Source organism: Camellia sinensis, chromosome 13 (genome assembly GCF_055761805.1).
Source record: "Camellia sinensis isolate YWXY chromosome 13, ASM5576180v1, whole genome shotgun sequence".
Taxonomy (NCBI): domain Eukaryota; kingdom Viridiplantae; phylum Streptophyta; class Magnoliopsida; order Ericales; family Theaceae; genus Camellia; species Camellia sinensis.
In genome coordinates, this window is record NC_138973.1 from 46354739 (window position 1) to 46374476 (window position 19738).

Consider the following 19738-nt stretch of genomic DNA (forward strand, 5'->3'; position numbering starts at 1 on the left):
AAATTATATGAATCGAATATCGATGGTCTTAGTGAACATCAAATTTTACAAAAACTAAATCATCTGTCAATGGTTGCAAATAGTTACCTTATTAATTATCCCGATTATACTCAACCTGAAATTGTTACTTTAATTACTACTGGATTCACTGGTACTCTCATATCTTATTGGGATAAATATCTCACTTCTGATCAATGAGAATCTATTCAACATGCTGTTCAAATAGATGATAATGGTTTTCCTATCTTTGACGAAGCTATGGGTTCTAGTACACCTTATGGTATCAATACTTTAATATATACCATAGTCAAACATTTTATTGGCACACCTACTAATATCCATTCCCGAATCCATGATTAACTCAGTAACTTAACTCGCCTTACGTTAAGTGATTTTAGATGGTATAAAGATATTTTTACTTCTTGAGTAATGCCTAGAGATGATTGTACTAAGTCATTTTGGAAAGAAAAATTTATCAATGGATTACCCAGTCTTTTTGCTCATAAAATTAGAGATGTTCTTAGTCAATCCACTGATATTATAGAATATGATAATTTAACTTACGGTGATATAAGTAGCACAATTCAAAAGGAAGGACTAAAAATGTGTATAGATTTAAAACTTAGTCAAAAAGCTGCTAAAGGTAAACATAAAGCTAAATATGAATTAGGTAACTTTTGCGAACAATATGGTTTACCTCCTGTTGCTCCCTCAAGAAGCAAAACTAGTAAAAAAAGAAATTCTTCTTCCAAATCTTCCACTAAATATAAAAAGAAATATTTTCCTTCTAAGACCACTGATAAATATTATACTAAACCTAAAAAGAATATCATAAAAATTCTAATCCATCAAAATCAACTCCACATATTACTTGTTATAATTATGGTAAAAAAGGTCATTATTCTAATAAATGTAAAGTTAAAGAAAAACTTAAAGCTAAACTTAACCAATTACAAATCACTGACGAAAATCAACAACAAATACTTGACATATTTAAATTAACTGTAAATACATCTCCTGATTAATCTTGTCATTCATTTAGTGATGATATTCCCTCTAGTGATAGTTCTACCTCTTATTCTTTTACGGATAATACTGACAATGAAATTGAATTAGGATATAATGATATTTGTTGTAAAACAGTCAATGTTCTTAGTAAATCTCAACAAGAAGAAACTGCTCTCATTGAATTAATTGGTAAATTAGAAATTCCTGAATTAAAAAGACAATATACTAATAAGTTGAAATCCTTATTGATCAATAAAGATAAGAAACCTAAATATGATAAACCAATAATTAGCCTAACTAAAACTTTAGAACGATTTAAACAAGAAAAACATAAAGAAGTCACCTTACAAGATTTACAAAATGAAATTAATCAAATTAAACTCACTATTCACGAATTTAAAAGTAAAGAAAAAACCTTACAAGAAGACATTGCTCTATTATAAATTAACACAAGTCTTAATGATTTCCAAAAATCAAATCAATCCTCCTCTGAATTAGAATTAGAATTAGAATCTAATTCTGAACCCGATCCAAACAAAGTCATTTTGATAATAGAAATATTCCACACAATAGTGATCACGATAGTAATCGTTTTAACATGATTAATCAAATTAATATTCAAAAATAGCATTCGAAAGTCAAATTAGTTATTAATGATTTTGAGATAAACGTCATTACATTAATTAATACTGGTGCTGATTTAAACTGTATTAAAAAAGAATTAATTCCTACTAAATATTATCATAAGTTTACTGAACAATTAAGTTCTACTAATGGAAGTCAAATACATATTAAGTACAAACTACCAAGGTACATATTTGTCAAAATAGTGTTTGTTTCAAAATATCTTTTGTTTTAGTTCGGAACTTAACAGATAAAGTCCTTTTAAGTACACCATTTATCTTTCTATTATATCCTTTTACTACTACTAATAATGGAATAGCCACACAAGCTTTTGTCACACTATAACTTTTAAATTTCTATCCCCTTCTGAGATCAAAGAATTAAATCAATTAAAAGCATGTTCTATTTCTCAATCTATTAATCGATTAACCAAACAGCTTAAATTTCTCAAAGAAGAACTCAAGTATAAAAGAATTGAAATGATCTTGGTAGAATGTTGGAATGGTTTGTGGAGGCTCAGTAGAATGTTGGAATGGTCTTGGCTGCAAAAGTCAAGATTGGAGTGGAACTTAAAAAGGGATAGAAACACTCGATTTTTTCATGTGATGGCTAGTAGTAGGTAGAATATGAATGCTCTGAACACTATTCTGGCGGAGGGGATGGTGGCTGAGGATCCTCAGCAGGTGAAGGATGTGGTATGGGCTCACTTTAACAAGCACTTTTCAGGAGCATGAAGGGTTAGACCTGTCTTATCTGGTGAGTTTAAGAGCATCAGTGGCAGTGTCTGGTTTCAGCAGCTGGAAGCAGAGTTCTAGGAAGATGAGTTATGGGCAGCAATCAAAGAATGCAAGGAAATAAAGCACCAGGGCCTGATGGCTTTAACTTAATGTGTTTTCAAAAGAATTTGAAGGTGTTTAAAGAAGATGTGATATTGTTCATGAAAGAATTCCACAGTTTAGGTAGATTGGCTTATGGTATGAGTAACGCATTCATCACTTTAATTCCAAAAAAGGTTAAGGCAGTCAATCTTAAGGACTATAGACCGATAAGTTTGATTGGTTCGATGTACAAGATTCTGTCTAAGGTTCTAACCAGTAGACTCAAACTAGTTATGCCAGAAGTTATAAGTGAAACCTAATCAACTTTTTTGCGTGGAAGAAATATCATGGATGGGGTTTTGATCGCAAATGAAATTATGGATGGGTGGAAGAAAGCTAAGAAGAAGGTGGTGTTGCTCCAACTCGATTTTGAAAAAGCTTATGATTCCATCAACTGGGGTTATTTGCTTTCCATGTTGTCTAACTTTGGCTTTGGATCTAAATGGATTAATTGGATGAAGGAGTGTTTTTCAACTGCTAGAATCTCTGTACTTGTGAATGGGTCACCAACCAAAGAGTTTAGCCCTCAAAAGGGGCTTAGACAGGGGGATCCATTATCACCCTTCCTGTTTAATTTGGCTGTAGAAGGGCTAAGTGTTCTACTGCTCAGAGCAAGGGAATTGGGTCTGATTAAAGGGGTGCAGATTGGTGTTAATGGGGTGCTTGTTTCGCACCTTCAATTTGCTGATGATTCTTTACTTTTCTGTGAAGCTGATATGGAGGAGGTAATGAATCTTAAAAGAATCTTAAGGTTCTTTGAAATGATCTCAGGTCTTAAGATCAATTTCCATAAGAGTGTGGTTTGTGGGGTTGGAACTTCAGTCAATACTCTTAAGGATTTTGCTTCTGTGTTTAACTGTATACCTCAGAACCTACCACTGAAATTTCTGGGTTTACCTCTGGGTTCTTCTCCAAGTAGGAAGAAATTTTGGCAACCTGTTTTAGACAAGATCAAAGTCAGATTGGCTGGGTGGAAAAGGAGACTCTTATCATTTGCTGGAAGGTTGACCCTAATCAAATCAGTGCTGTCCAGTTTGCCAGTGTATTACCTTTCCCTTTTCAGGTTGCCGGAAGGAGTGGCCAAGGAAATAGATAGAATTCAAGTAGCTTTCTTATGGGGAGGCACAAAATTAAAAAGAAAAATTCACCTTGTGCAGTGGAAGGAGGTAACCAAGAGCATTAATCAAGGTGGGTTGGGTATTAGGAGAATTAGAGAGGTAAGTTCTTGCTTATTATTGAAGTGGTGGTGGAGATTTGCTATAGATCAGGCTTTATGGAAAAAGGTGATTTGTCATAAGTATAAAATTGAAGTTGGAGCTTGGCTCCCAAATCAAATTGGTGGCATTAGATGGTCAAAGTTATGGGGTGATATCGTTGCAGTGGTAGAGCATAGTATCGCTCTCTTTCAATTTTTTGTCAACAATTTTCAAATTAAAGTGGGTAATGGGATTAGAGTGAGATTTTGGCATGATATGTGGTATGGTGGTAATTGTCTCAAAGAGGTTTTCCCTAGGCTCTTTTCACTCTCCACAGAGAAGAATGGATCTCTAAAGTTTTTTGTTGACAAAAAAGGAAGCTCTGGGGCTTGGGATCCTTGTCTAAGAAGGCCTTTGAGGCAGTGGGAGGATGAGGAGGTATCTAGGCTCACTGAAATGTTAAGAGCAGCTCCTATGTTAAGTTTGGGGGTTAAAGATAATCCATGGTGGCTGGCTTGTAAACCAGGTCAATCATTTGTTGCTTCTCTTTACAGGAATTGTGAAGTGGGTTTTGGTGAAGCTGTAAGTACTTGTAGACTGGTGTGAATTAATTATATCCCACCCAAAGTCCAATTTTTTGGTTGGTTAGCTTGGAAACACAAGATCAAAACTTCTGTTTTCCTTCAAAGGGTTGGAGTGCTGGGTGAGGAAGCCTCAACTGAATGCATTTTCTGCAAATCAGAGGCAGAGTCTGCTTCACTTGTCCTCATCTTTTGTCCTCTGATCTGGAAGGTGTGGTCTGGTTTAGTGCAGTAGTGGGGATTGGTATGGGTTGTGCCTGGCTCTGTTGAATGCTTGTTGCATTGGTGGGCTGGCACCTGTCTCATGAAAGCTGAAAGGAAAATATGGCTTGCTATCCCTCTAGTTGCCCTGTGGTCTATTTGGAAACATCGGAATGATTGCTTGTTCAATAGTGTTCAACTAGATATGGTGGAGCTTAAGGAGTCTTGTAGACGTGCCCGAGGACTCCCAAGCTCCGTGCCGCGAAAGCGTGAAATTCGTTTTCTCTCTAGTTACTACAAGTTCGGACTCATGTCACAGTTCTGAATCTAATCTCACAATGTGTGATGTAAGATCGATAAATCAGCAAAGAGTCCAAATCCAGCAAATCGTTTTGAAAAAATGATTTTTAATAAAGAAGTGCCAAATATGGACCGCTTTGCCAGATACAGAGTCGCCACCTAAATATTTTATTTTGGGAGAATTTAGGAAATACTGACTCGTGCCTAAGGCCACGTGTTCGTCATCACCAAAGTTGCCTAGGCTCGGGAACTTAGGTACGAGAGGGGAAGGTCATGCAATGAGCACCCCCGCTCGCCCGATCAAAAGATCGGCCTTTACTAAGCATGATATTTTGTTTTTGAAAACACACGTGTTCTTATTCCGGTTATTAACCTAGAATTACTATGTGATGCGCACAGCATACAAGTATAGACTAGATCGCCTAATTTGGAACAAAACATTGCATGTTCGTTTGTGAAAATGATTTGAAGTTTGCTACTTGCAAGTAGGCTAAATTGGGGATTTGATAAATTGTTCCAATTCATGCAATCCAACCTTCACCCACAAGGCATTCAGGCAGTTAATATCAAATAAGCAGTTAGCCTCATGGCAAGCATGCTTTCATGACAACATTAACACACATGCAGTATGCTAAAGCGTAAACACTCATAATGTACTCCGAGCCAAAACAAAGAACTAGTTAGAAATCATGCATGATCCTAGTTCATGTTAAGATGGCTAATGCAACACACGTGAAAATGTAATTAAGATAGGCTCGGCTACCTAGAATGTCATGTGAAATGCAACTTGATAACATGCTGTTTGAACACGTATTCAAGTACATATATTAAAAATACAATGCAATTAGTATGATGTACCGAGCTCGGTGCATGCAAGACAGATGAATGGATGCACGAACGCGAGCATAATGTATGCTAAACAAAATATGCCCTAAAACTAACCATCGTAAGCGGTTAAGTAAAATGGAGAAAGAAATTGGGGTTGGAAGACATGCATCACACACACGCACGCTTATCACAACATTGCGCCCTCTCGATGGAGGGACCGAATAAAGAGCTAACTGGCTAATCTAAGCTAATTGAACTAATTATTACAAAACAAACTAATTAACTAATCCTAGTTAACTGATTATTACAAAACAAATTGAAATAGCTAAATGCATTAACTATTAAAGTATAAAACGAATGCCTAATCTAGCTAAGTAAAGAAGCTGAATAAAGCAGTAAAACAGGAGGTTCTCAGAGGGAGAAGACTAGATGCATGCTCGGTCGCCTCGTTCGGAAATCCGTCGCGATGCCCCAATTTGCCTCTGTTTGCAATTGTTCTCAGAACCTTGCACCAAGCTCCAAAAAGCTTAAACTCCACCATGGGAACCTGTGGGAGGGTGGCCAACCACCTAGGGGTGTCACCAGCCATGGCCGGCCACCTATCTTTGCTGTGAACCAGAAAAAGTGGTCGGCCAGCTAGTTTTTCTGGCTGGCCGACCAGTTGTTGCTGCCAAACTCCAGTTTTCTACAACAGAGAGCAAGAAAGGGCATGGCAATGTATTTGCAAGATATGTGTGCACAACCACCCTCCCTATCATTTCATAAGCTTAAGGGAGTGTGGTTCTTAACCCTCGGGCCACCAATCACGCATCTCGATGCATGATGGCCGAGAAGCCAAATTGCACAATTCAATATGAAATGAATGCACATATAAACACATAATGCCTAGAACTCTATCATGTATGATCAAGAGCGTCGGCGACCGAGAATTGAGACACGTTTCATCACTTCCAGTATGAAACGTCCCTCGTTTCTCGTGCTCGAATTAATACTTAATCCAAACAACAATGCAACAACATGGCATACACAACGCAAACAACAACATGGCATACTCAATGCAATGTGACATGATCAACTTAACAAAGCTAATGACATGCTAACAATGCTAATGCACAATGCAATACTACAAAGGCAACTTAGCAATGTTAGGAACATGCATACTTAATGCAAAGAAACAACTTGGCATGCACAATGCAAATAACCAAATGGCATGCACAATGCAATGTAAGATGGCATACTTAATGCAATGAACAATAAGCATGCGAACAACATGTAAACAAACATGCTAAATGGACTTAAACCAAAAAGGGATAGACCTCAATCATGCCCAAATCAGTGGCTATAACACCAAAATAAAAGGCACAAAATACAAAGCATGCATGTACAATGCATTGGCCAACCAAGTAGGCCTAAGAGCACAACCCTCGAGAAGGCTCAAGGAGTGACAAATGCAGAAGTGTAACAACACTAAATGCACTAAAATTAAGTAAGAAATGATGCCAAATCATTCAAACAAAGCAAGCATGGCATGCAAAGGTCCTAAAGCATGAAAGCTAATAAGGAGGACTACAAAGGAGGCATGCAATACATGGCACGAATGCATGAACCAAACATGGACAGAGCTGAAATAGGTCAAAATAAAGACCTAAACAGGCTGAGGTTGGGACTCAAAGACCTAGGCATGCAAGCATACAAGCTAAGCCATAAACAAGGCAATAATGCACAACCCTTTTAAGCACTTAAATCATGAAAGAAATGGGAACATAGTCATGCTATATGCTCTGAAATAAAGTATTACCTGATGCAAAATCATCTAAATAGCTCAAAGATAGCATGCATAAGTCACCAAAACACAAAGCTAGCAAGGCCAATTGCACTACAGCTATACAAAGCATGAAGGATATGGCAAAGGCAACCCAAAATGATACTAAAACATGCATGGAAGGAAGCCAAAACAAGCTAGCATGAAGGGCATAAGGCATGATGCATACAAGGCAAATAAGGTGGATTACACTACACCTATTAAGACCAAGCATGAAATAACTTAAGTAACAAAAATCAGAGTTATATCATGGAATAATAATCCCAAAAACACATTGAAATGATAGCTCGCAAGCTTAGGCATGAAGGCATACGCAATGACCTATTCTTAAGGCATAAAGGACCAACCCTCCAACGCATTGAATAAGTGAAAGATACAAGTGCATGACCATGAAACATGCACTGAAATAACATAACAAATGATTCCAAATCATTCAAATAGGCCAAGCAATGCATGCTAGTAGACTCGATACACAAAGCTAACAAGCTAAAATGCACTATAGCTATACAAAGCATGGCATGCATGACCAAAAAAACACAAATCAGAGCTAGAGAATGTTAAAACATGGACAAAATCTTCTTAGAGTTAAGCCAAAAGCATGCTAGAATAACATGTCAAAGCATGAGACACATTAGGCTAATTCATGGAATTGCACTACAAGTGCATGGAGCATGCAAGAGGTGACCAAACCAAACCCTAACAGAGGTATGACATGGAAAAATACCACCAAAAATATGCTGAGATGGACTCAAATGAAGCTAGAATGACATGCTACTTCATGAAGCATACAAGACTAGTTTTTGACGATTACACTATAAGTGTACAAGGCATGCAAGGGGTGGCCAAACCAAATCAAAACAGTGGTATGACATGTTGAAATAACCCCAAATACATGCAAAGAACAAGCCAACACAAGCTTAACAAACATGCTTAAACATGAGGCATATGAAACAAGTATTCAAAATACAAGGAGAGTGGATGACCCTCTCCTATTTAGGACCTCAAAACCACCTTTCTACCACTAAAAATTCTCTGGATTTCAGTGGTAGAAAGGTCATGCAAAGGCTACAACAAGAGCTTAGAGGGATGGCTCAAAACAAGGCCTAAGAGGGGGTAAACAACGCCAAATACAAAAGTGACCTTAAACAAAGATCTTAAGCATCAAAATTCAGAACTTTTTGTAGTTAAGAGTTAAGCTTAAAACAACATGCAAGTAGGGCTAAAAGCTTAAGCAAAAAATGGGAGATTTAAGGGTTAGAAACTCACACTTGAAGACCACCTTTAAAGCTGCAACTCCAGCAGGTTTTTCAAGCTCAAACCAATCCAAGAACACCAAAACCAGCTCCTAAGCACCTCAACAACAAAATGATGGTGTTTGAGTGTGTGTTTGTGTGCAAAAGTGAGACAAAATGACATTTTAAGGCACAAAACAAGAGCAAAAGAGAGAAATAGATACAAGTGTGTATGTATAACTCAAACCACCAATTTCTGAACCTGGAGAATGGAGAAGGAGCCTCTCTCTTATAGAGAGCAAAAGCACAAGCTTCCTCAGGAAGCTAAGGCTCAAGGCCATCCCTTCATACACTGGAGGATGGTTCTAATGCTCTCCAACTGTGCCAGCTGGCCAAAAATATCTCCAAAAATGTGACAAAAAGCAACTGACTACTTGAAGTGGTCAGCCAGCTACTTTAAGTGGTCTCCTACAACAAAAACTAGTCGGCCAGGGGTAGGAGAAGTCTACACACTGAAAACAAGCAAGTGGTGTGGTGGTCGACCAGGGAAGGTGGCCCAAAGACCAAGAAAGCTAGTTATCCGACCAGAAAACTGGCTGGCGGGAGGAAAAGTGGTCTCCAAGGGGAAAAAATGGTCTCCCACCCTTGTACCACCTTTCAAACAAGAAAAATAAGGTTTGTACAAAAAACAAACCAAAACGGATGCAAGACGAGAGATCAGGAGGCAAAGCACGCGGCCGAAAGCCTCGAAAACTAGTCTACTGGCATCAAAAGTGGTATACGACCACAAAAGTGGTCACCCAGACCACAGTGTTCCTCTAGGCAGAGGCAACAAGGCATGGTTCAAAAACCATGCCAAACGGAGAACTTTAAGCGGTTCCGAGACAAGGCGCGCGGCCGAAAGCTCCAAAAATCGAAAACTAGTCTCCAAACGGGAAAAGTGGCCTACGACCACAAAGAGATGGTCTACAAGACCTCTCCCTCCCTCCAGGAAGAGAAAACAAGATTCGGTCCACAAACCAAGTCAAAGCACAAAGAGTTCAGAGGCCCGGAGGCAAGGCTCTCAATCAAAAACTCCAAAACCTCAGAACGAGCACGACATGCACAATCACTAAGCGCTCAATTGATGACGTCTGAGTCTTAAGGTCGGTCAAAAGTGGGGTGTCTACAAGTCTATTATCATCAGGTTAGCTATTTGGCTGAAGGCTTCTTCTAAGGATTGTCAATTCTCCATTAATGATTTTCTTTATAATATCAGTCAGATTCGAGTTTGTTTAGGTGGTCAGGGTTGAGTGCATTTGTAGCAGAAGCAGTGCTTTGGCTTATATTCTACTATCTTCTGGTGTGCAGCAGCAGCATGCGTGGTTTGGTCTCTGTGTTGGGGAATCGGTGCAGGGGTGCTGAGTTGTTGAATTGTATGTGGGTTGGATTCTGGTTGCTTCAACTCTATTTTAGACTTGGAGGTGTCTCTGTTCTTCATCTCTGCTGCAATTTGGTCGTTCTGTTACATTGCTGCAGTTTGATCATCTTTCCTGCTGTTTGTTGGTTCTTTTGTTGGTTGCTTTGATTGGTTTCTCACCAATCTTGTTTACTTTTGTTGCTTTTGTTTTTCCCGCTTTGTTAATGTATTTTGCAAGTCCATTGTTTTTTTTATCAATAAAGCTTTTTTTGCCATTCAAAAAAAAAAAAAAGTATAAAAGAATTGAAACTCAATTGACTGATCCCCTTATAATATCCAAAATTGACCAATTTAAAAACCAATTAGAAAATACTGTTTGTTCTACTTTGCCTAGTGCTCTTTGGCATCGGAAAAACCATGTAGTTACACTCCTTTATATTAAAAATTTTAATAAACGACAAATTCCTACTAAATCTCAACCTATTCAAATGAATCATGAATTAGTAGAAATGTGTAAAAAAGAAACTAATGAATTATTTAAAAATAATATCATTAGTCCTAGTAAGTGCCCTTAGTCTTGCCATGCTTTTTATGTTAATAAAAATGCTGAACTTGAACGAGGCGTTCCCAGATTAGTCATTAATTACAAACCACTCAACAAAGTTTTAGAATGGATCCGTTATCCAATTCTAAATAAAAAAGATCTCATTAAAAGACTTAGTTAGGCTGTCATTTTTAGTAAATTTGATTTTAGAAGTGGATTTTGGCAAATACATATTCATCATAATGATCGATATAAAACTGCCTTTACTACTCCTTTTGGCCATTACGAATGGAATGTTATGCCTTTTGGATTAAAAAATGCTCCTAGTGAATTTCAAAACATTATGAATGACATTTTTAATCCCTTTAGTCATTTTTCTATTGTCTACATCGATGATATCCTTATTTTCTCTAAGTTAATAGATGAACATTGGAAACATCTTAATTCCTTTCTCCATATTATCGAATATAATGGTCTAGTCATTTCTACTCTTAAGATTAAGCTTTTCCAAACTAAAGTTCGATGCTTAGGATATGATATCCATCAAAGTACTATTCTTCCTATCAGCCGGTCCATTGAGTTTGCTTCTAAGTTCCCTGATGAACTCCTAGATAAAACCCATTTACAAAGGTTTTTAGATTCCTTGAATTACATTGTTGAATTTTACAAAGACCTTCAGAAAATTTGTCAACTCTTGTTTGATAGGTTGAAAGATAATCCTCCTCCTTAGTCTTCTACTCATACTTCTATTGTTCAACGAGTCAAAAAATATATCAAGATTTTGCCTTGTCTTGGTATTCTTACTGAAATTTTTTTCAAAATCATTCAAACTGATGGTTCTGATGTTGGTTATGATGGTATTCTTCTTCAGTAATTCACTCCCCAGTCATCGAAACAAATTATTCGTTTTCATTCTGGTGCTTGGAACAAAGCACAAAAGAATTATAGTACTATCAAAAAAGAATTTTTATCTATTGTTTTATGTATTAGTAAATTTCAAGATGATATTTTAAATCAAAATTTTTTACTACGTGTTGATTGTAAAAGTACTAAATATGTTCTCCAAAAAGATGTACAAAATATTGCTAGTAAACATATTTTTACCCTCTGGCAATCTATTTTAGGTATTTTTAATTTTGACATTGAATACATATCTGGTAGTCAAAATTCTATTCCTGATTTCTATATTCGCGAATTTTTACAGGGGGGATAGGAGATGGCTACTCCTTTTTATTTCCTATCATAAAGTAAAAGTCACTCATTACAAACACCTTATTTACCATACTGCTTTTCGTATTGCTTGCCTTAAGTCTGCTAAAAAGACTACTCGTCGTACCCAATACATTCAATTTCACCAAATTACCAATCGTCACAATTTACTTATTCATTATGATAATTGCCTTACTTACCACATGAACAAATTGGATATCCTCAGTGGATGCTAAATCTTGTTCATTCTCTTATACATGTCTAGTCAAAAACCTCAAAAACCTCCTAGTAAGGCCATTGTCTCAGCCAATCAGCCTGTTGCCATTTCTCCCATTGATTTGGTCAATCGTTACCAAGTCCTTGGTAACATCTCTAAACCTAGCTATACTTCTGCACTTGCCACAGATCCATTTGCTTTCTCTTCCCAGTCACTTACTTCTTTTCCTCCTAATCCAGTCAGAACAGCCAGAACTGATTATGTTAAAACACAGTCTATTAATTTATTCTTCAAAGAACCTATTCACAAGAATATTCATAATGTTCTTGACCTAATTAATTCATATTTCCTTACTGGATGACATTTTGTTCCTCTCCATCCAGAGAAGTCAATTAGTTTCTACAAAGACCTTCTTTTTCATCATTAGTCAATTGCTATTAAATCTATTTATGATCAAACCTACACCAATAAAATTATTTACCATTCATTAAATATTCATAATATTGTTTCATTATATATTGTTAGGGGAGATTCGAGCAACGGAGTCAAGATTTTGGTTTCTAACTGAATCTGATTTTTATTTGGTGGTAAGGCAATCAAGGTCAACATGATGTCAAGTTTATATTAGGCTCATGTTATCCGACCATTATTTTTGTTATTTTTTATTATTAGTTAATTTTTATGTTTTAATTTCTGAACATGAAAATCATCATAATTTAAATGCAATTTCATGTCTCAATAAAAAATAAAAACTAAATTTCACCAAAATACAAGAGAGAGAGAGAGAGAGAGTATAATTTTTTTTTTATAGCAAAATTAGACATTTAAAGTGATATATTGCAGGAATTTTATTGGAAAAGACAAGGTATAAAGATTTTTACAAGGCATATTTAAAACTTCAAAAGAGTAATAAATTGAAAAATAATTTTAATTAGAAGAAACTTTATTATTTAAAAAAAAAATTGAGGGGCACGTGTCCCTTCTAAACCTACGTTGCTCTGGTGGCACACTTGAAGAAACTTGTGGTCTTAAGTAAGTGGGAAAATAGTTGAGTTTAATGGGATTAGGTTTCTATTTATAGTGGTTAATTACCAAGCCAAAACTATAACACATAAATGTCACAATCTTAATGATCATATCTTTCACAATGTTGTCAAACTTAACTTATACACATTGCCAACCATATAAGTGAAAAGAAAATTTTGATAATTGCTTTACCTTCCAAAATTTGAATATAACAAGATTGATATATTGATAAGTGACTTCAAATATTATAGAAATCAAATTTGCTTATTGTTAGAACAGGAGAAATGACCTAAATAACCACGAAATTATCATACTATTACATGAAGAAGAAAAAAAAGCCTCTTGCGATGTAAACATTTTTGACAGTGTAATTATCATTGCGAATAATAATTTTTTGTAAAAGAAATTGTCATAAAAACAACCATTCATAATCACAAAAACCATTATCGAAAAATCTTTTATTTTACGATGACATGAAATGCTAGTGGCATTAAGTAATTTTTTCAGATGGTCATGATATCATTGTCGCAGAAGTCTTTATCACAAATATATATTTTTATTTTACACTATATGAAATTTTTATCACTAAAAATAATTATTAAAATTCACTATTTGAGACGGTGTCACAAGTACTTAAAGTTAAAAAGTAAGTCATTTAAATCAAGGGTTCCCAATTTAGAATCCCCTCATTTTTCATAGTATTGCTCTCTCTACTCTCTTGCCATCTCTCTAGTTATCCCAATCACTCGCCTCAAGCGGTTGCCACTGTTTTCCTCCTTTCTCTCTCTCTTCTTTGTCTTCATTAGATCGCCCTATCACCACCATCACTATTGATTGGTAAGTCCTAGGTCTCTATTTCTCTCTCACACGCAAACACACCCTCACTATCTCTATCTGTCAATTACACCATTGTTTTGGCCATAGTGTATTTTTTTTTTTTTGGTATCTATCAAATATCGTCACTAAAACATAAACACTGTCATAAATACTTTTTACAACCCCACCATTGACAATTAAAGCTGCAAATGAGTCGAATTGAGTTGAGTTTTTTAATGTTCAACCTCGTTTATTAAGAATTGGTCGAACTATTGAGCTTGAGCTGAGCTCTTGTCAAGCTTCAAAAAACGGAGCTCAAGCTCGGCTTGTCAAATGTTTGTTAAACTCGAGCTCAGATCGAGCTCGCTCGATTACATAACAAGTTGAGTTCTAGTTTAACCTCTTGAGAAAAAAATAAATTTAAATTAATTTACTAATTAACATAAAAAAAATACAAAATTATGAGTAAAATATATAATAATACTTATATTAATAATAAATTTCATCAATTATGTAAATTTACACAAATACCAATCATAAATAAAAAATAAAATAGATTATTAAATAATATTTATTTATTTATTTTTATGTACACGAGCCTTATTGAGCCAAGCTTAGGGCTACTTAAGCTCGGCTTGATTAATAAACAAGCTTAAAAATTGAGCTTGAGCTCGTTCATTTAGTAAATGAGACAAGCTCAAATGAACTTTAAACGAGTCGAGCTCGAGTTGTTCATAAACAGTTCGGTTCGTTTGCAGCCCTCCTGACAATGTCATCGTATCCAAAAAATAAAAATACACTAATGATGGAAACAAATAAAGTCAAGTATTCATAATCTCAATATATATATATATATATATTTTTACACATTCTTAAACACTTTTAGAAATTTAATTATACTTTTTATGTATATTTTGTTAGAAAAATGGTTTTCACCATTAATTTCCGGTAAATTTGAGCTTTTATTAATGTAGGTCCCACACATCGTTTTGGGTGGGTCCGAGTGGCAACACGTTACTTGCCATGTGGTGAACAAGAATATATACTCGGGTGGTCGAAACCATTTACGAGTGAATGAGAAATTAATACCGAAGTGAGCCTCATAAACATGAAAATGTTTTGTGTGGTTCCCATAAGTTGGTATCTAAAAACCTTGTCCCACATAGGAAACTTAGAAGAGTTTCAAAGTAATTATAATCTCTAAGTTGGAGACCTTGGGTTGGGCCCCAAGGGGTACCCAAGTTTTGTAGGAGAAGGAGTTATGGACAAACCCAAAACCATCACCATACGCGCGCGCCGCCGCCGCCGTCCGTCCGGCCGGGTCGGTGTGGGTTTGGGTCTTACCAGTCCTTTATTTTTTGCACCAAAAATTATTTGAATTTTTTCGAATAATTCCAGCGGGAAAGAATTCAAAAAATCTGATATGTTTCGGTTGCAATGTTGCACCTTCTCCAACAGTCGCGTCTCCGACTTGGCAACTGTTTGATAACAGTTTTCTATTTCGGAATAGGCACCTCTCAGCCTATATATATCAACCCTCCATTCCTAGTCAAAGATATAACTCTAACCCGTAACTATATTTTCCATTCTCTGCTTTTGTTCATCTTCATTTTTTCTGCATCTTGTGAGTTTATAAAAGAATACATTCTGGTTCGCAATACAAACGAGTTTGTAGTGCTACATCTGTTTGGGGTGATTGTTGAATCCTGGAGGCAGGACGTCCATTATTCTCGAGCACCTTGGAGAGGGCGAATTTCTGTCTTAAAGACACAGTGTCCATACACTGGCCTCAATCACAAATTTGTTCTTAATTTGAGTATTCAGACACTTGTAAGTTCTGTCATTGATTTTTATCTGTTATAATAAAATTCTGCAGATTCTGTTCATATTATATAATCTGTTCTGTTTAAATTATTCGGTTGAATCGAAGTATTATTTTTACAACAAGTTTAAGACAGAAATTTCCCTTCTTTGGTCACTGTTTTACCTTTGTAATCTAGTATTGTTATTCTTCGATTAAAAACAAAACTAATTTACAGAATATGTCAGTGCTCTATGCGTGCATGATAATATATTGATAAGTTGGTGTTTTTCTTTTTTTTATAAATGCATGAACTTCCATTTTATCACTTGCACTGCCTGTTGTATAAATTGTTCATTCTTTATTTTATTAGAGCACTAGTAGTTTAATCTCAGGCCATGTATGTTGAATAAATTTATTTGGATACAAGAGTATTTATTTATTCCTTTCCAAAACTTAGTGTATTTTTGATCACTGGTTTGATGTTTATTATGTATTTGAGAAGTCTAGTTTTTAATACACTGGTAGTATTCTTACACCAGGATGTTTTAGTAAGTGATTTCTTTATTATGGTCTTGTTTTGTTAACAAAAGAAACATTGTAGAGTATTTAGGTTTTTAAAAAAAAAAAAAAAAAAACTGTATTCTTCTGAATTTTAATACTCAGTAAGTACTTCTGTTTTTGTTTAATACACAGTGTATACATCTGTTTGTTGATTTTCTGGTTTATCTTACACTGTATGACTTCATAATTTATTGTTTGAGTTAGTCATATTACTGTTGGTCAATTTCATTGATTCTTTTGTCAGATTATTTAATTTGGTTTATATTATATAATTTGTTTCGAATTTCCAATTAAGATAAATCTTGTTCTCCTCACATTCATGTTGTTATTTATTTTCCTATAAAGTTTATTTTGGTCCAGAGTTTGGTTAGTTAATTTATTCTTTTGGAAAATAAATTCTGTTTATTTTAATTTATTTTATTAATCAGAAAGTTAAAGATGGCAACTGAGGGTACTGTTATTCCTCCTAATCCCATTGTGCCTCCACCGGTGGTTTCTATTCCGGTTGGTACTCCAACTCTGACTCATGGCCCGGGTCATGGACATGTTCCAGTGAACCATGGGGAAAAACCTGAAAAATTCAGTGGTACCGATTTTAAAAGGTGGCAACAAAAAATGTTATTTTATTTAACCACCCTGAATTTGGCAAGGTTTTTACGAGAAGATGCGCCAACTCTAAAAGAAGATGAGAGTGATGCACAAGTTGTCGCTGCAGTAGATGCATGGAAACATGCTGACTTTCTCTGCAGGAACTATATCCTCAATGGATTGGACAACACACTTTACAATGTGTATAGTCCAATCAAGACAGCAAAAACGTTGTGGGATTCCTTGGATCGCAAATATAAGACGGAAGATGCAGGAACAAAGAAATTTGTTGTTGGTCGCTTCCTGGATTTTAAGATGGTGGATTCCAAAACGGTGATCAGTCAAGTCCAAGATCTACAACTTATCTTGCATGAAATTCATGCAGAAGGTATGTCTCTGAGTGAGTCTTTTCAGGTAGCAGCTATGATTGAGAAATTGCCGCTGTCTTGGAAGGATTTCAAGAATTATTTAAAGCACAAACGCAAAGAGATGTCACTGGAGGACTTGATTGTTCGGTTGAGGATTGAAGAAGACAACCGTGGGTCGGAAAAGAAAAATGGGCGTAATCTGATAGAGGCCAAGGCTAATGTGGTGGAACAGAAGCCTAAGCACAACAGTAAGAAGAGGAAGTATCCTGGTGAGAGTTCAAAACGTAGCTCTGGTTCAAAGACAAGTGAAATTCAAAACTTCACAGGCAAATGCTATGTGTGTAACAAGCAAGGACATCGTGCCAAAGATTGTTACAAGCGTCGGACTCAACGAACCATGAAAAAGAAACCTGCTCAAGCCAACATAACAGAGGAGGAAAATCTTTGTGCAATGATTTCGGGATTACATGTGTCTGGAATGGTGTCTGAAGTGAATTTGGTAAGCAACCCCAAAACATGGTGGGTGGACACAGGTGCTACACGTCACATTTGCTCTGAGAAAAAGATGTTCTCCACATATCAAATGGTAGATAACGAGGAACAACTTTATATGGGAAATTCTTCTACCTCCAAGGTTGAAGGCAAGGGACAAGTAGTACTCAAGATGACATCAGGCAAAGAACTTACTTTGAAAGAAGTGCTGCATGTACCAGAAATTCGAAAGAACCTGGTATCAGGATCATTGCTGAGCAAGAACGGGTTTCGCCTTGTGTTTGAATCTGACAAATTTGTACTCACTAAAAATGGGATGTATGTGGGGAAAGGGTACTTGAGCGATGGGCTCTTTAAACTAAATGTAATGACAGTGGTTCCTATTTCTAATAAGAATAACACATCTTCTGCTTACTTTGTTGAGTCTTTATATAGTTGGCATGGTAGATTAGGACATGTTAATTATGGTACCTTGCGTAGATTAATTAACTTAGAATATCTACCTAAAGTTCATATTGATGCAAATCATAAGTGTGAAGTATGTGTTGAATCAAAATTGACTAAGGCATCTTTTAAGTCAATTGAAAGAAATACTGCACCTCTGGATCTAATCCATAGTGATATATGTGATTTGAAATTTGTTCAAACACGAGGAGGGAAAAAATATTTCATCACCTTTATTGATGATAGCACTCGGTACTGCTATGTATACTTGTTGCGAAGCAAAGATGAAGCCTTAGAAAAATTCATAGAATTTAAGGCTGAGGTAGAGAATCAACTTGGCAAGAAAATAAAAGCTATAAGGAGTGACAGAGGTGGTGAATATGAAGCACCATTTGGTGACTTATGTTCACAATTAGGGATAATACATCAAACCACTGCACCTTATACACCTCAGCAAAATGGAGTTGTTGAGCGGAAAAATCGCACTTTGAAAGAAATGATGAATGCCATGTTAATTAGTTCAGGGTTACCTCAGAACTTGTGGGGGGAAGCTATTCTTTCCGCTAATTATATTCTCAATAAAATTCCTCATAAGAAGTCTAATAAAACACCCTATGAACTGTGGAAAGGTCGAAAGCCTTCCTACAAATACTTGAAAGTGTGGGGGTGTTTGGCTAAGGTAGCAATACCAGAACCGAAAAAGGTTAAAATTGGACCTAAGACTGTTGATTGTATTTTCATAGGATATGCAAACAACAGCAGTGCCTATCGGTTTTTGGTACATAAAAGTGAGAACATAGAGATTCATGTCAATACAATTATCGAGTCTAGGAATGCATCATTTTTTGAAAATGTATTTCCTTGTAAATTGACACAAGAGTCTAAAAGGACATATGATGCTGCTTTTGACAATGATCAAAGGCAAGTTGAGGAAAACCCAAAGGAAAAAGTCGAGGAGGAACCCAGACGTAGTAATAGAGCTAGGACAGAAAAAACTTTCGGTCCTGATTTCTTAACATACTTGCTGGAAGAGGAGCCTCGAACTTTCAAAGAAGCAATGTCTACTCCTGAAGCTCCTTCCTGGAAAGAAGCTATCAATAGTGAAATTGAATCAATCCTGCAAAATCATACATGGGAATTAGTGGATCTTCCACCAGGCTGTAAGCCTCTTGGTTACAAGTGGATTTTTAAAAGGAAAATGAAGTCGAATGGTTCAATTGATAAATACAAGGCGAGACTTGTAGTTAAAGGTTACAGGCAAACTGAAGGAGTAGATTATTTTGATACTTACTCACCTGTAACACGGATAACGTCGATTCGAATGTTAATAGCTATTGCAGCTTTGTATAATCTTGAGATCCATCAAATGGATGTTAAGACTGCATTCTTGAATGGCGATTTGAATGAGGAAATTTACATGGAACAACCAGAAGGGTTCGTGGTTTCAGGGCAAGAGAAGAAAGTGTGCAAACTTGTGAAGTCTCTTTACGGTCTAAAACAAGCACCCAAACAATGGCATGAAAAATTTGACAATGTAATGATGTCAAATGGTTTTAAAATTAATGAATGTGATAAATGTGTTTATGTGAAAAACACAGAA

The 19738-nt window shown here is 35.9% G+C and overlaps 1 protein-coding gene across 1 annotated transcript; it reads left to right on the plus strand.

Annotated features, from left to right (window-relative positions):
• The first annotated feature begins 2797 nt into the window (after nt 1-2797).
• On the plus strand, nt 2798-12400 carry LOC145805352 (uncharacterized). Its single transcript, XM_082900474.1, has 4 exons — nt 2798-4288; nt 9929-10085; nt 11093-11243; nt 12088-12400. The coding sequence occupies exons 1-4, from the start codon at nt 2798-2800 to the stop codon at nt 12398-12400; spliced, it is 2112 nt and encodes a 703-aa protein (XP_082756600.1).
• Nucleotides 12401-19738: the final 7338 nt, after the last annotated feature.

Excerpts from the sequence above, each read along its gene's own strand:
- LOC145805352 (XM_082900474.1), top strand. The coding sequence starts at position 2,798 with ATGGATGGGGTTTTGATCGCAAATGAAATTATGGATGGGTGGAAGAAA. Across the intron at positions 10,086-11,092 it reads GGGTGCTGAGTTGTTGAATT|TCATTTCTACTCTTAAGATT; the intron begins GTATGTGGGTTG and ends ATAATGGTCTAG. Across the intron at positions 11,244-12,087 it reads GATAAAACCCATTTACAAAG|TCAAAAACCTCAAAAACCTC; the intron begins GTTTTTAGATTC and ends ATACATGTCTAG.